General features: G+C 38.1%; 1 protein-coding gene across 3 annotated transcripts; it reads left to right on the forward strand.

The window, feature by feature from the left end:
- The first annotated feature begins 2,987 nt into the window (after nucleotides 1-2,987).
- On the forward strand, nucleotides 2,988-16,187 carry entpd1 (ectonucleoside triphosphate diphosphohydrolase 1). 3 transcript variants are annotated; one of them, XM_079476603.1, is made up of 10 exons: nucleotides 2,988-3,049; nucleotides 11,989-12,116; nucleotides 12,237-12,354; nucleotides 12,494-12,644; nucleotides 12,842-13,001; nucleotides 13,585-13,797; nucleotides 13,868-14,119; nucleotides 14,475-14,582; nucleotides 14,669-14,806; nucleotides 15,278-16,187. In XM_079476603.1, the coding sequence occupies exons 2-10, from the start codon at nucleotides 12,066-12,068 to the stop codon at nucleotides 15,485-15,487; spliced, it is 1,401 nt and encodes a 466-aa protein (XP_079332729.1). In that variant the 5' UTR covers nucleotides 2,988-3,049; nucleotides 11,989-12,065; the 3' UTR covers nucleotides 15,488-16,187. The 3 variants fall into 3 exon arrangements, with proteins under 3 accessions (XP_079332729.1, XP_079332727.1, XP_079332728.1); XM_079476601.1 differs by lacking the exon at nucleotides 2,988-3,049 and adding an exon at nucleotides 3,126-3,429; XM_079476602.1 differs by lacking the exon at nucleotides 2,988-3,049 and adding an exon at nucleotides 10,940-11,147.
- Nucleotides 16,188-16,331: the final 144 nt, after the last annotated feature.

Genomic DNA, 16,331 nt, shown 5'->3' on the forward strand with positions numbered 1-16,331 from the left:
AACACTAACAACCCGTGCCCAGTCAGAGCATTAAAAATCTACATTTAGCGCTCCGCCCCATTCAGACGGTCGGAACAGCTCTTTGTGTGCTTCGGTGACCGCACCAGAGGGTCTTCGGTCTCGAAACATAGACTGTCAAAATGGATAGTCGAGGCTATATCGCTGGCGTACTCTTCCTTGGGCCTACAGTGTCCCACAAGAGTTAGAGCCTATTCTACTAGAGGCGTTGCCTCTTCCTGGGCCTGGTCTAGCGGTGTCTGTATTGAGGATATCTGTGCGGCGGCCTGCTGGGCTTCGCCGTCCACTTTTACAAGATTCTACAGTCTGGACGTCCCGGCCCTTCAGGCCCGGGTCCTTTCTGCTTTGGATTAGGCCGCTGAGCCCCGGCTCTATAGCCACGCCAGCACCTAATACTTTTTGGGACGATTAACCGGACTAGGCCACCTACTAGCTTGGCCTTCTCATTCCCTGTTCTACCCCGTCTCCGAGTCAAGGCTCCGAGACTAACTGTGTTTTCGTTCCATCTGTAGCACGGCGTGATTATACTGGTTCTCCATAGCGTCCTGCTACGCAGTACGAGTGAAGTATCGATAGGGAACGTACTCGGTTACTGACGTAACCTCGGTTCCCTTAGACTGCGTTCCTTGCCGTGCTACGAGCTGCATTGTCGTCGCTTCAGTCGAAGTAACCTGAGGACTCGACAGCGATGCGTCGGCTTATATAGCCGTAAGCCCTGCCCCTTCTGGCGGGTACCATCGCCATTGGTCCAGCAGCTCCGCTATCATTGGTTTAAAGTTTTACTTTTTTCCAACCAATGACCGTGCAGTTTTCACTGCGCTATTGAATTGCTTCAGTCATCGGAGAAAAAGGAGTTTTCCCCATAGCGTCCTGCTATGCAGTACTCGTTCCCGTATCTCAGGGAACCGAGGTTACGTTAGTAACAGAATACGTTTTTTGAACACTTGAACATGCAAACCCCAAAACCCACATCACAGCCAGACTTGCACCATGTATCTCACTGGAATCATAAAACTATCTTTCACCCCTTGATCTTTTGTCAGAATTCTCAACCAACATTGACCCCAAACATTTCAACAATGTTGCTCTGGGGTACTGTTCAATGTAGATTTTGCTTTGTTTATTAAAGTTTGGACAGCATTTACAGGGTTTTTAAAATGGCAAATAACAAGCTCACCAAAGTTTTCCACACCCAACCATTCTGCAACACTGGTTAAAAATGACATCATTAGATTTGAGAAGGTGTTTAATCGTGATGTTCACATGGCATTGTTATTATGAAAGTTAAGCACATGACTGTGATGTTGCCATATGTGTAGCAGGAAACGTTTTTTGGAGGGAAAACTGTTTTAGTCCAACTGGATAGCAGATGGTTGACATCAGTGCCAGACATCCATAATTGCAAAGCTGCTGGCCTAGAATCATTATTTTTACAGTTGAATTCGGATAGTTTGCCTACATTGGAATGAATTACCATTTGAAGCATCTGTATTCATTAAGTTCCTGTTGGTTACAGTGGATGACAGGTTTGGGTGAGAATGTCCAGCCAGGCTCCCCAGAGACACATCACAATAAACTTTGGGCTGAAATAAGTACTGAGATCAAAAGCGGGAGTATGTATAGTAAGGTCACAGAGAGAGTAAGACACAGGTTTACGATTTGTGTGGCCTACTTCAACTTTAAACGTTTCAGTCTTTGCTGGGATATATAGGTGACTTGCAAAAGGTTTGAAGCAAAACAGAAAAAGTCAGTTCTTAATTAACTTTGTCTCCAGATATTTCAGTCAGATAAAAATTTTTCCACTGCCAAAGGAAAACAACACATGGACACAAGATGGGAGACTTGATTTTGTGTTTACGATTTAAATACAAGGGATATAAACATCCCTGTGAAACAGCTTTGTGAAGGCTCAATTGAAAAAGCATGCTATTAATGCCTGTTTCCGGGCCCCGGGAAGTCATGCAGACTATGCCTTTTATTTCTAGGAAAGCCATTCGTATCGTGACCTCACTTTCATATATTATGTATTATGCATTTGGTATCACAGAAGTCCCTTTTGTGTTCTAAGTTTAAAAGGGCAACTAGCTTCCATTTAGAGCGACCTATGTTCCAAAGTGTTTCCAACACAGCCTGAAAGACTTTTATTGTGTTACACATATTCAAAACATCTCTCACTAGCTTTTAACAATAATATGAAACTGTCAATTACAACCTAATATGTGCTTTTGATATCATGTTTGATGCCATTTCTCCATGGGGCTAAGTTTAGCACTCAGGATAACTGCAATGTAAACTACTTTCAAATGATCTGAGGGAAGATGCGCTCTTTATAGAATTCCAAGAGGAAGTTCTGGCTGCATCTGCGCCATTTCCCGTTAGGGTAAATTGCAATATAATCGCTCTCTTGCTCACATACCATCTAAGAATCAGTCAGTTGAGTTTGGATGAGGACATTTTTTTTTCAAAACAAGTTCTCTTGAAAACAGAAAAAAGTGCATTAACGTGCAGGTGAAGTAGTTAAAATATCCCCATGGGCGTTTTTTCAAACAGTAATCTAAGCCTGTGTAAATAGCATAATACGTAAATACAGTACAACACAATATAAATACTACTCAGTTGACGTTTTTTTACTTAATACCACTATTCTTTCTATTTTATCAAAGTGTCTGTTAAGGGACAGATGTGATGACACTGCATAGTCTATGTGCCTCATATCTTCCATTATGAGCCCATTTATATAACTTATTTTCACTACATCTCTCTGTCCTCAGGGCAACAGCTGCATGAAAAACCCAGACACAAAAGGAAAGAGAACAAAGACCTCACGTCATGAAGTTTGTTGATTGTTATGTATCGATGGATTGACTATTAAGGCGCAACAAAACGAGAAAGCTAGTAAACCAGGAAGAAAACAAAAAAGTCTTTGTTCTGGTCAGAGTTGTCGTACCTCCTGCAAAAGTCATTCTGCTGTCAGAGGCAATGGTGGTACGACAACAGTTTGCTGGGAGAGTGTGGAAAATGATACTGTAAGGTAAACTCTCTCTCTCTCCCTCTCTCTCTCTCTTTTACACATACACAGGCACATAAACGCACACACACACACACACACAGACAGACATGCTCTTTGTCAGCGTCTTTGTCTCTCTCTTTCGCGCACACACGAACACGCACCGTTCTGTTTGAGGGGAGAAGGACTAGGTAACAGGCAGATTAACATGATTGGGAGGGAGAAAGCTTGGCAACCGTCCCGCCCACTCATGACCCCAGCCTTATAAAGAACCTCAAGAATAGGAAAGACCCTCTTAGAAAACTGAGCCAAACAGCCGGAACAGCACATTGGTTGCTGGAACGAGTGAGAGACAGAAAGCGAGAGAGAGAGATTTGAATCTGCATTCATGGATGAACAGAGAGGTAAGTCTATGACAAGCACTTGCATAGACATTTGAACATATTGAGTTCACACTAGGGCAGGATGAAATTTTACAAGTGCTGTGCAAAGACACGAAAAAGGAATGCATATAAAGCTTTTCAGAGGTACGGGACAATGCTTGTATTTTGTTTAATGGAGCGGGATAACTGTGTGCACTTGACTTTAATAAAACAAGAGCGTGTGTTCATATTAGTGGCTAGGCATTACATGCTTATTTATTTGTCTTTATGTGTTGACTTTTGGCAGACAAATACAGAATTATATGTTATGTTTAGCTTGCCACAGCCTTTCTTTAGTGGTGTGCCATACAAACCAACAGCGTTTTGTTCAGTCTAATTTATTTAACTAAAATGAAATACTTTGCATTTTATGGACATGACTGCTTGGTGGCATGATCTGTTCCACATTTCAGCAGGACAGCCTGACCTGTACAAAATCAACTGACTGTTAAAAATTTTAAAACATCCTTTGATGTATGCACTTTCCATAATGCCGTCTAAGTTCTGGACAACCTATTAAACACACACAGCTGCTCATGAAATGTTCATGCACTGCTTTTACTGTAATAGTATATCGATCTTCTTTATGACCTCTAGGGAACATATTATATATTATGAACTGGAATATGCAGTAGGAAAAGTGTCTATCATTGTACAGTAAAAAGTGCTATCATACATTCTTCGGATTATTTGAGTAAACAGGCTTTGTAAATAAAGGAAGGTACAAAACATGCGAATCCCTGGAAAGCGAAATGTTCCTCTAATGCCAAACTCAGCATCTGGTGTCCATCTAACTGCTTTAGCATCTGGAGTCTGTGAATTAGTGCAGGATATGGCATCCTCTTAGAGAGAAAGCGAGAGAGAGAGAGAGAGAGAAAGAGAGAGAGAGAGAGATTGTTACGTAACAGCCGAGGATTTCTTCCCGCGTGTGAACAGACCATCTGGTAGCTGAGTAATCTAGAGCAACAAAACAACATCTCTGGATTGTTACCACGACGACAAAGATATTTACGTTGCTTTCTGCACCAATCTGCTAATGAAACATTTTATCCATTTAGCAATATCTTTGTGCCGTGCCACACATGGTATGTAAATGTTTTCTTATGGTTCCGCTGTTGTATTCTATAGTTGAAATGAGGAAACTTTTTCTCGCTGTTTGCCATCTTCGTCTCATTCTTCAACAAGAGCATGCACTTCGTGCCTTGAGGAAGCTACCAAACTTCCTGTAGCTGACACAACAAGGTCAATGTGGATGTTCCTCAATATTCCAGTCATGAGCATTTGAGGAAGTCCCAACCCCTCCCACACACAAGGCCTTATTTGGAAGCCTGGCTGGGGTGATTCTCTTTAAAGGGATACTTCACCCAAAAATGAAAATTCGGTCATCATTTACTTACCTTCAAGATGTTCCAAAATGTGTATGAATTGATTTGTTCTGATGAACACAAATATGAAAGATGTTTGGAATAATGCTTAACCAAACAGATCTCAACACCCATTGACTACCATAGTAGGCAAAAACAATGGTAGTCAAAAGTGCCCCAGAACTGTTTGCTGTCCTACAATCTTCAAAATGTCTTTATAATTTGTTTGTTCTGTTGAAACCAAACAAAGTAATTTTTCCTACTATGTGAGTCAATGGGTGTTGAGATCTGTTTGGTTATAAGGATTCTTCCAAATGTCTTTTTCTGTTCATCAGATCAAAGACATTTAGACACATTTGGAACAACTCGGAGGTGAGTAAATTATGCCAGAAGTTAAATTTTTGGGTGAGGTATCACTTCAATAAAAGGCCATTTCTGAAATGTAGATGTACCAGAATTTGATGAAATAATATGCATTGAAAAAGTGTTAATGAAAAAACAGGCTCATTGTGCCCTCGCAATGTGGTATAGAGTATATCATACATATAGCGTGACAGTTTGAAAGCTGCGAGACTTCCGTGGGTTAACGGCTCAAATGATTTACCACCGTCTCAAATGTATTGCTGATGTCAGAATGTGGTCAGGTTATAGGCTAACACTTACTATGAAAAGGTCAGTCTACATTTTATATAAAATTAATGTATTAATTTAACCAAAAAATGCATTTAAAACAACATTTGCATTTGTGTTAAATTGCTAGTTAGATTAACTTAATAAATACAAAAACACTTAAACACTGTTACTTCATGAAAAAAAACGAATACGTCTGGTCACATAAAGGCAGAAAGGAAGCCATGTGGTCTGAAAGTCTGACTCATTTTTATAAAGTGCTGCTCTAAGGGAACAGCATAGGGTTCAAACATATTTTTATTATAATCATTCTAGAGGAGATATAGCTGAAAGAAAAATACATTTGTGATTTTGTAAAAATTTGAAGTGGAGCCGGTTCTAATGAAGCAAGGTGCAGTCATAAGCTACTTAAACCCTTCTTTCTTTAGCAGACATTTCCTGCATGTACATGTGAATGTGTGATCCATCAAAAATTATGTTAGAGTAACATAAACATTTTCATTTTAAAATACTTTATTTATCAATGTTCAAAGTATCAAATGTCATTTTTTTAAAGAAACCTTGTATTCATTCCTTTAAAATTTTGATGAACTTTAAACTTTCATTTAACATTACCAAGATATAAAGTTAACCGCATTTTCAGTGATAAACGTAGAATCATGATCATGTCAGACCAATGTGTTTTATGTGGAGAAAGGCAAGGGCATGGCATTGTTTGTTTTTGTAATGTCTTGCTCTCTCTTCAGTGTTGCTTCTTTTAGCTCCCCATTAGTGTTTAGTCTTGTCACCAGCCCTGGTCTATCTTACATTTACATTTACATTTATTCATTTGGCAGACGCTTTTATCCAAAGCGACTTACAAGTAGTTTTTTTACAGTGGCACATTACAACCTTCTGATCACAAGCCCAACGCTCTAACCACCAGGCCACAGCTGACCCACTCATTGCGAGGGCACAATGAGCCTGTTTTTTCATTAACACTTGTTCAATCTTCCCCTTAGTGTTTAATTCTCTTCACCTGCCCCTGATACCGTCCCTCATCAGTGTTGCCTATTTGTAGCCCTAGTTTGACTTGGTCCCTTGTAGGTTAATTTGTTTCCAGTCTCCTTTGTGGCATCCCTCTTCGGTCTTCTTGAGAAGGTCTGCGGCATGGTTGGATTTTCCCCCACATTGCTTGTCTTGGATGGTTTGTTTATAATTCTTGGACCTTGTTTATTTTGCCCCCCTTGGGGGAAGTTTTATTTCTATTTATTTGTTGTGTTCCCCATCATTGTTTTTTGTTATTAAAAGTTTGTCAACCCTTCCTCTGCCTTGCACTTGGGTTTTTCCACACGCCTTTCATGACATGTAACCTCTCACAACCTGACCACAAGCACCACTTTTCTGAACAATGGCAACCACAAACCTCAAAATGATAAAGCCTTCAAAACATTATTTTGTTCTCTTTGCAGAACTTTTTTAAATTGGTTATTTAAAAAAATATAAATTGCTCTGTGGTAAGAGCATTGCTAACAGCGCCAAGGTCGTGGGATTGATCACAGAGGATTGCACTGTACTTTGCATTGTCCTATACATTTGTTTCAAAGTTGCTTTGGATAAAAGCGTCTGCCAAATAGCACTTCTATTTTAATCAGCACAAATCATTTATGGAGTCCAAACCGTTTGACAATCAAAAAATGGATCTTGTTTAAGTAAATTGGACAAGAGACCAACTCCTTTTTTTCAGTGAATATTATATACTGTACATTATTAATCTTTTTTCCAGAGAACATAAAATTCCTCAGTTTGCATTAAACCGATTTATCAAAATCATTAGTTCTACACACTGTGGGGTAAACATGCTCAGGCAGACCCAATATGCCAAGTGTTGCCGTCAGTAACCAACTTCAGAGGACATATGCTATTTTTAGGATGAGTAATGATAATTATCACAGCCTATCAAAACCAGACTTCCTCAGCCAATAAGTAGCAAGATTTGTTAATGTGAATGTCTTTGTTTTTTTTCCATTTGTATGCAGAGATAGAGATATTTAGTGTTCTCGTGCCATCCTGTTGTCGAAGTGGTTGGCATTGTTGTCGTGCTCAGTCTAATCATCAGTCATTTCACAACTCAACGACACAAGACACAAAACCTCACTTCCTCTAACCTTAAAACGGCTCACAGTTTACATAAACATCCTTCTCTGCAAGAATAAACTTATGAGGAACGATTGTACTGAAATGTTTCAAAAATGTATACATCACATGTGACATGGTCATTTTATTTCAATACAAAGAGAACCTTTGTTTTAGTGTAAACAATTGATACATCGTAGGGAATGCACAGTTAACTACAATAAATAATGGAGACTAACAACTTTGTAATAATAAAAAATGTATTTAGTTATTATAAAGGTCAGAGTTAAGATCTATAGCGCTTCTCTCGAATGTCAAATAAAAAATAAGATCACAAATCTTTGCTCAAGTCTCTCTTTACCTCTGCTGAGAAACAGTTCTCATAACTGTTCGTGCTAACAAGCCTGTGTTGACCGCAAGATCACTCTGGCACTCTCTTGAAACATGGGTGTGACAAATGCTATTCTCTCTTCTGGAAATTCTGACTGCAACCTTTCTTAACCGCTAAGCCACAGACATTTTCAAGGGGTCCACTTCTTGTCTTCTTAAGTCTGTAAAACTGAATGATCTTCATCATTGGTAATGTAAGCCTCTTGATGTAAAGAGGCTTCTTGGCTCTCTCACCAACAGTCTGATTGCTTTCAAATGGACTGAATTTCAATTGAAACAGTTAGTCAGTATGGTGCAGAGGAAAGAAAGACACAATTATTTTATTATATTTCTAATAAAAGCCTCAAATACGGATGACTGGGAAATGTACTGGAAATGCACTGTTAATATGTATTGTTACTGTAAGACTTCAATGACGATTTTCCAAGAAGCTTTGTCAAGCCAAGATGATGTCAATTCTCATCAGCGTTAGCTCTGGATTATTTACACGCCTCTTTTTTGACTGATAGTACCGTATGTGAGGATTACACCTGTCAACGTGTCAATTTGTTTCTTGGTGTTTACACACCATTTCATGAAGAACTTCAGACTTTAGCAAACATACCATTAAAAAGACAATTTTTATGTTTTATGCTTATGCTATTCTAAAAGACAAAAATAAATCTTCATAGGTTCTTCTATACATTTTATATAATGCCATGTCACTTCAAACAATATTGTATATAGTGGCCTTTATTACCACCATGCAGCACAAGGGATAGCTCACCAAAAATCCTGTCTTGATTTATTTACCCTCACGTCACTCAAAAGCTGTATAGGCCTATACCTCTTTGAAGCACAAGAGATGATATTTGGAGAAATGTGTCAGTGGTTTTGTGTCCATACAATATAAGTCAAGTTAAATTAAAACGGTTTGTTGTGTATGCGTATATCTCTATGATCCCTTATGGATCTTCATATTCTTGTCTTTTGAATGACTTTCTGAATGTGGAATGGAATTTCAGAATTTTGTTTTCATCGCTTGAAAGAAATGACATTCAACCACAGTAGAACACAAAGACGTTTAAACCTGATGCTGTTGGTCAAGGTTTCCCACGATTCTGCTGTAAGAACGCTTCTGCACGCAGGGTGTGAAGTGACATGTACCTTTTTTTTACCTTGTCTCAAGAGTGCCACATTGATACGGATTACGTCATTACTGCTTACTCAAGCAACCTGAAGCAAGTTAGTGCAGGTGAACCATAAGAGGACACATCAAACCTGCTGTAACAGGTTTAGCCACAGATTTTGCCTTCAGTGAGTGTTCAGTCTGACTAGACTTAATCAAAACTGATGATGCGTAAATGTTGGATGAATTCATAGACACTCCAACTAGAGACAGAATCTGTTTATTTGGGAGCTAGTTTGAGAGTTGTTAAGTGTCCCTCAGTGCTCCTGTCATAACAGAGACGCAGTAGAGATGTATAGGTTGCAATGTAAACATCCCTTGTCACAACCCTCAGCTCAGAAAAATGTCTTTGTTTATATTTCCTTTTGCACAAGAGGGAATGCAACTAGGTTTCATAATGATGTGCAGTTATGTAGGCCAGCAACCTTTCACTGGTGCCGTGGATTGTTTTCCGGACATGTTTCTATGGATATATCAGCAACAGTGATTAGGAATGACAGTAAAAGTTTAAGGGTGATGTTTGGCCTGGGAAGGTTGGCTGGATGGATTGTTTAGTTTTACTGATATATTTGTTAGCATAACAGTGGTCCCGCTGCTTTTGTCTGAATTCTGCAAAGTACTTATTTTACTGTCAACCAGTGTTTTCATGGGACAACCTATCAGCTACACCCATCCGATCAATTGACCAAATATTTGTAAAAACTTCAAATCTGGCGAATAACTGCCAGTTGTAGTCATCTGCAGCATACATGTTTTTCATAGAGAGCATCTCAGTTTGTGCATGAGATATAAGGTATGAGTAGTGCTGCACAAGTTTTGCACGCTAACTAACACGTCGGTTTTCCATGCTACTTTCAGATTGATGTTTTTGTTCTGAAGGTGATACATTTCAGATTTATTCATCAGATAATTTTTACCGCAAATCCTGACAGGAAGGATTTGTGTATCGACTTGTAGTATTGCTTTTGAGATGGCCGCAAGTCAGGTATTTTGTGAAAAGGTTAGGTGAAATCCAATGACGATGGTGGTATTGTGCAAAGAGAATTTCTGAAAAATGTCAGTCAAGTTCAGCGATTCAGTCTGAAGCACTGCCAGATCCAAAGTAGACGATGATGCAAACGTTTCCAGTCCTTTCCCGGACATTTATCATTACTTGATAGGGACTGAAAAAAATACCTTAATTCATATTCCACTTTAAATACCTTATTAAAATATTACATTTACGTTTATGCATTTGACAGACGCGTTTAACCAATGTGACTTACATTGCATTATACTACACATTTGTGTCTAAAGTACGTTGTAAATCATACCCTAACTAAACAAAGGTCTAATGGGTTTTTCTGTATTTATTTTTCTATTTTGAACAGTTTGAATAAATACTGTAGTTAAATCTTATTTAATACATACATAAATGATCATTTATAGGGGGGCATCAGAATGTTGCATGAAAGTGTATCAGCATTGATTGTAAAATAACCTTTTGCATGTGTTCTCATACAGACTATATATTGAGACAACTAACATATGCTTTCAAAATTCTATAAGGATGTTTTAATACTGTTTAATGTATAAAACGGTTATGATTTATTATAACTCCAGACCTTTTTAAAGATTCCCAAGCATGTACGTCTTGCCAATTGCATGCTATAGTTTAAGCTAACAGGGACTCTGATCTGTATGCAGCTGATGGCAATTCTCCAAAGGGGGTTAATCTCCACTGAGGTGAACTAGGGAATTCCGCCCACAGTCACCTGTGACGTCGGTGCAAGACTGGCTTCTCGTACGAAGAGGGTGTTTCCCCAAATTCACATCAACTCCCCTTATATAATAAGACAAGCTGGTGTCTGCATGATCTTGCACACAAATATTTGAATTCGTTGCAATAAAAGTCACACAGCTAAATTGTAATTTAGTGACCAGGAATAGATCCCGTTTGATTCGGAGACACTGGAGAAACGACGTAGTGTACTACAGCAGACTCAAAGACAGCTTGCATCAGTAACAGACACGAGCGCCGCGGGTCCTGATGGGTATGTGGAAAGCTCTGAGAAGTGCCCCGATTTAAAGTTAAATGAATGAATTGTGTCGTATACTGTAGCTGATGTTACTGACTACTATATTAGATAATGCGAACCTGTCCATTAACAAAGGAAATGTGTTGTGGCTTCAAGTCAAAGGCTCCCGTAGGTTAGTTACACTGTGTGTTTGCAGCAATGGTCTTGATATTTTAAATGGGACATTTTAAAATGTTGACATGTTACTAAAACTTGATATGATATCATTTTAAATGACTTGTATTTAAAAGAAATAAATGAACACATAGTTTTATAAATGTAACATTTTACAGTATTTATTTTACAGTAAAATTCACATTCAGACTGAAATATGCAGGGCCTCTTAAATGTATTTCTTGTATAAACAGAGACTGCTATATTATCCAGTGGGGTAGGCTATGCATAGTGTCATGGGTTTTAAGCCTTGTTTGTTTTTCCACTAAACTGAAAAGGACTACTGTTTGATCTATATTCATTAAACACCTCACCAAGGGCTAAATCTTAAAACATATATCTGCTTACTATTCAGATTCAGTAAATGTTTGCATTGCAGATTCTGAATAGAAATGACCTAGATTCAGTTATAAATTAAACACAGAATTAAAATGATATTTATTGGAGCCTATACAGTAAATAATTAAAAAGGATGTATTTATATAAAATATCAAATAAGTGATTAGGCCTGCTTTTTCCACTTGTTGTTGTTCTGCAAATTATTTTTTGTTCTCAGTAATTCAGCTGGCACTGTAATTTAAGCTTATAAAACACACAGAGGCGGTTAAATACCAACCAGCTCTCATTCTTTGACTCTGTTTAGAAGTACAAGTAAAGAACCCATGCCACAGGCCAGCGTTCATCATTCTGACTGCTGTTATTGCCGTGGGGATCATCACCATGGTTTCCATTTCTGTTGTCCAGAACAAGCCTTTATTCCAGAAGTACAAGGTAATTGAAACAGCCATTTACAGTAAGTAATTATTTGTAAAACATTTATGTTACAGCAATATGCAATGAAAGCTATTGAGTCAAGATATTTGAACATGTTTTTTGCTCATGGTGTTATAGTATGGAATAGTTCTGGATGCAGGCTCCTCCCACACATCCGTCTTCATATACGAATGGCCAGCTGAGAAAGAGAACAACACAGGAATGGTTCGACAGACACACACCTGCAACGTAAATGGTACATGAAAAGACTTCAGTCTAGTGTCTCAATGTTTATTAAAGAATCTTTTAATGATCTAATAGGAATTTTTGCAATAAAGCGTTCTGCATGGGTATTCTGAGGAACTGGCTTTTGTGCATCATGTTTTTACCCGTAGGCAAAGGCATCTCCAGTTATTCGGCAAACCCAGAGGGAGCCGGCATGTCCTTGCAGGAGTGTATGGAAGAGGCTCAACAGAAGATTCCCGCTCACAGACACCTGGAAACCCCTGTGTACCTGGGAGCTACAGCAGGCATGAGACTGCTCAAGTAATTGATCCTCAACTTTGTCAATTACAGCCAAAATTAAGTGGGGAATATATGTTTTGAATAATGTTAAATGGGCGTGTCAAGTGAAGTCAATTTTGAATACAACTTGAATAAATAAATATAAAAAAAATAGTTTGGTTTTTCTAAAAGGCAGTATTCGATTGTAGATTATAGTCTGTCTGATTTGTTTTCTCAAGGATGGAGAATGAAGATGCTTCTGAGAAAGTACTTGCCTCTGTGGCACGTTCTCTGCAGAAATATCCCTTCTCCTTTCAGGGAGCTCGAATCCTTTCGGGTCAAGAGGAGGGAGCTTTTGGCTGGATCACTGTTAATTACCTGAGTGAAAACTTGATAAAGGTACGGTTGTTCCTGTATGTCTTACAATTGATGATTTTTGGGTTGCAGACTCCACATTAACACAATTTTCTAAACGGTGAGTTCCATACAGAACAATGTTGATGATTTTGCAGAGGGTTTGTGAGCTCAGCATTGCAGCATGACAAAAATGTGATGGTCCCTGTTAGAGGTTTATTGTTTGCTGACTTATAGTGTTGTCATTGTGATGTCACCATAAGCTATTCTTTGTGTGATAATACTATGAGGTCATCTTTCAACGCCATGATGTTTGTTGATAGTCACTGTTATTATGGTTTGTGCGGTGAGGCTTTCGTGCGTTGTGTTGGATTATAGTTCTGTTCCAAAGGCAATAATTACTGAGTTCTCTGCAAATTAAGTTACGTAAAACCTTACGTAAGAATAAAACAATGGCATGAAATTTAATCAAAATGCTAATTGTAAATTTTCTATGCAATTTTTTGAATAATTACATTAATTCCAACAATAATAAATATGAGAACGCCAAAATTGCTTTGAATGTCTCTGTAAAATTCAAGGCTCATTAGATTTGGTTTTTAAGTGAGCTTGTATGTTTACCTTGTAGGCCACAGGGACCCTTGGTGCTCTAGATCTTGGCGGAGCCTCCACTCAGATAACCTTCGTACCCAAACAGGAAATTGAATCACAGGACAACGCTATTGACTTCAGGCTATACGGAAACGATTATCACTTGTACACCCACAGCTTTCTCTGTTTCGGGAAGGACCAAGTACTTAGGCTTTCTTTGGCCGAGAAGTTTTTCTCCACGCTTGATAAGGTATGTCTATACAGTTGTATAAACATGTAAACCAAAATGTTATCTGATGTTTTTTATTTATGTTCCCAAGACAGACTCAAATGAGTTAAGGGATCCCTGCTTCAACACTGGATTTAACCTCAGCAAAACATATGTGGATGTCTTTCATACACCCTGTATAAAAGAACAAAGTGCCTCACCCAAAGACTTTTTCCATGTTGGGGTGGGGGATTGGGTGGAGTGCCAAAATTCGGTCAGGAAGGTTTTTAATACAAGCAATTGTGGGTACTCAACATGCTCTTTTGATGGTGTTTTCCAGCCTTCTGTTGAAGGAAAGTTTGGGGTAAGAAACAATACAATACAATAATAAAATATCGATCATCTTTACTAGCCCTCTTTTAAATCTGTATGACTTTCTTTCTTCTGCAGAACACAAAAGAAGATATGTTGAAAAATGTTGGTAACCAAAAACAATTGATCCCTATTGACTTCTATTGAATGGACACAAAGTCATTGGGGACCAACGGTATACGTTTATCAACATTCTTAAAAATATCTTCTATTGTGTTCAGCAGAAGAAATAAAGTCCCAAAGGTTCGAAATGTCAAGAGGGTAAATAATGACATTGATATTTTTGGGTGAACTACTTAATGATTGTTAAAAAGTGTTAATACTGCTGCACCTATTTAATTCTACAGGCTTTCTCAGCTTTTTTCTTTGTTATGGACTTTTTGAAGCTGACAAATGGCACATTAGAGGAAGCAAAGTTGAAGATGAAAAGGTATTGCTCCACCTCATGGAAAGAGGTGAGATGTTTACGCATTTCTTTTAAAGACGGTTTAGCATTTTGATGGATCCGATGTCTAAACGTGAACTTGCCTGTCTTTTCTAGATTACAAAACGATATCCCGGTGTAAAAGAGAAGTATCTTTCTGAATACTGCTTCTCAGGAACCTACATCCTGACGCTTTTGGAAAATGGATACAAGTTTACCTCAAACAACTGGAAAGACGTTGAGTTTATTAAAAAGGTAATAAAGTAAATGCATGCGTTACTAATAGTCAATTATGTCTCTTGGCAAAATATGTGGATAATTATTGTGCGTGTGAAGAAAGGTATTAACAAATCACCCAAATGTGAATGCACAAAATGATTTTTTAATAATGTCCTGGCCACACGTTATATAATGAAGGTGCTGGTGCTGATGAATAACAAAATTGAGCAATTTGATTTATGTAATTTAATTTTCCAGCTCGCTCAACTGGTTTTGAATGTTAGACAAATTAACAAAAAAAATCATTGTTTCAGCAGTTAAGCTTTTTTAAATTCAGAACACTTGATAGCCCTATGTCCTCCCTGTTCACTTTCATTATATAAAAATGAAAATGAGTGGCGTACTGCTGAAAAAAAATGTATGAGTTTGAAGCAACATGTTGAAAAACTGAACTATCCATTTTATGTTATCGGTCTGACGATCTCTTTACTTTGTGCATGTGTGCAGATAAAAGACAGTGATGCTGGCTGGACATTGGGTTACATGCTGAATCTGACCAACATGATCCCAGCTGAAGCTCCAGACACGCCCCTGATGGCGCATGGGGGATACGTTTCATTTATGGTCCTCTTCACACTCCTCGTAATTCTTCTCTTCTTTCTGGCGTTTTTATATTACCGTCGGTCCACACGTACAGCCCAGAAAGACATAATTTAGCTCGCCTGATATAGTATGGGATGTGCTGCAGTTTCTTAGCATTGAATGTTTATTTCTGAAGGCTAAAATCTGTAAGCGTCAAATAATTTGGACTTTATACCTCAATTTAAAGATAAACAGGTTTTGGGAGAAAAATGTGGTGCAACTGCATGAGAACTCGGTGGGAAGTTATTTTATGTATTTTAGTGGTCACTTACAATTACATCTTGTGTATAAGATTTGGCTTTGGGCATCTGTGGGGTTGTGGATTGCAGGGCTTCCCAAAGAGAAATTGAACTGACGATATATTGTGTGCCTTGGAATCTTTTTTAAAGGTGCCTCAATTTACTTATAATGTAGAAAAACACATACACACATTTTCTGGATGCCAGTATCTCTTAGTTATAATGAAAAAAACTGTGAGGACAGTCTCGAAGCATAAACCTTTTTTTGTTTGCATTACTGTCTAAAGGTCGGTGTTTAAAGTAAATAAAAGCTTTGTAATAGCAAAAGGAGGGCATTATGTCAGGCATTTCCTCTGCTTACCGTGTTTGGCTCTTTACTGTATCATATTGTACCAGAAGATGCTTTAAATGTTCCTGTCTGCTTCTGTGTGAAATCACTGTGTAGTTCTGAAATGTGTATAATTACGTGAAATTCTGTTTTTATATATTTAAACACCACCTGTAGCGAATTTCTGTAATAAAATGACAAAATCCAGGTTGTGGTTGTGCACATTTTGTGATGCAAAATTTTCAAGTCAAGTCAACAAGCATAGAATATACTAACATTTTTACTGTGCATAATTAACAAAAAATCCTTACAAAGGTTTACATTAAGCGTTAATTCCACAGGAATATTAAAA

This window comes from Barbatula barbatula (genome assembly GCF_947034865.1).
Source record: "Barbatula barbatula genome assembly, chromosome: 16".
In the NCBI taxonomy this organism is placed as follows: domain Eukaryota; kingdom Metazoa; phylum Chordata; class Actinopteri; order Cypriniformes; family Nemacheilidae; genus Barbatula; species Barbatula barbatula.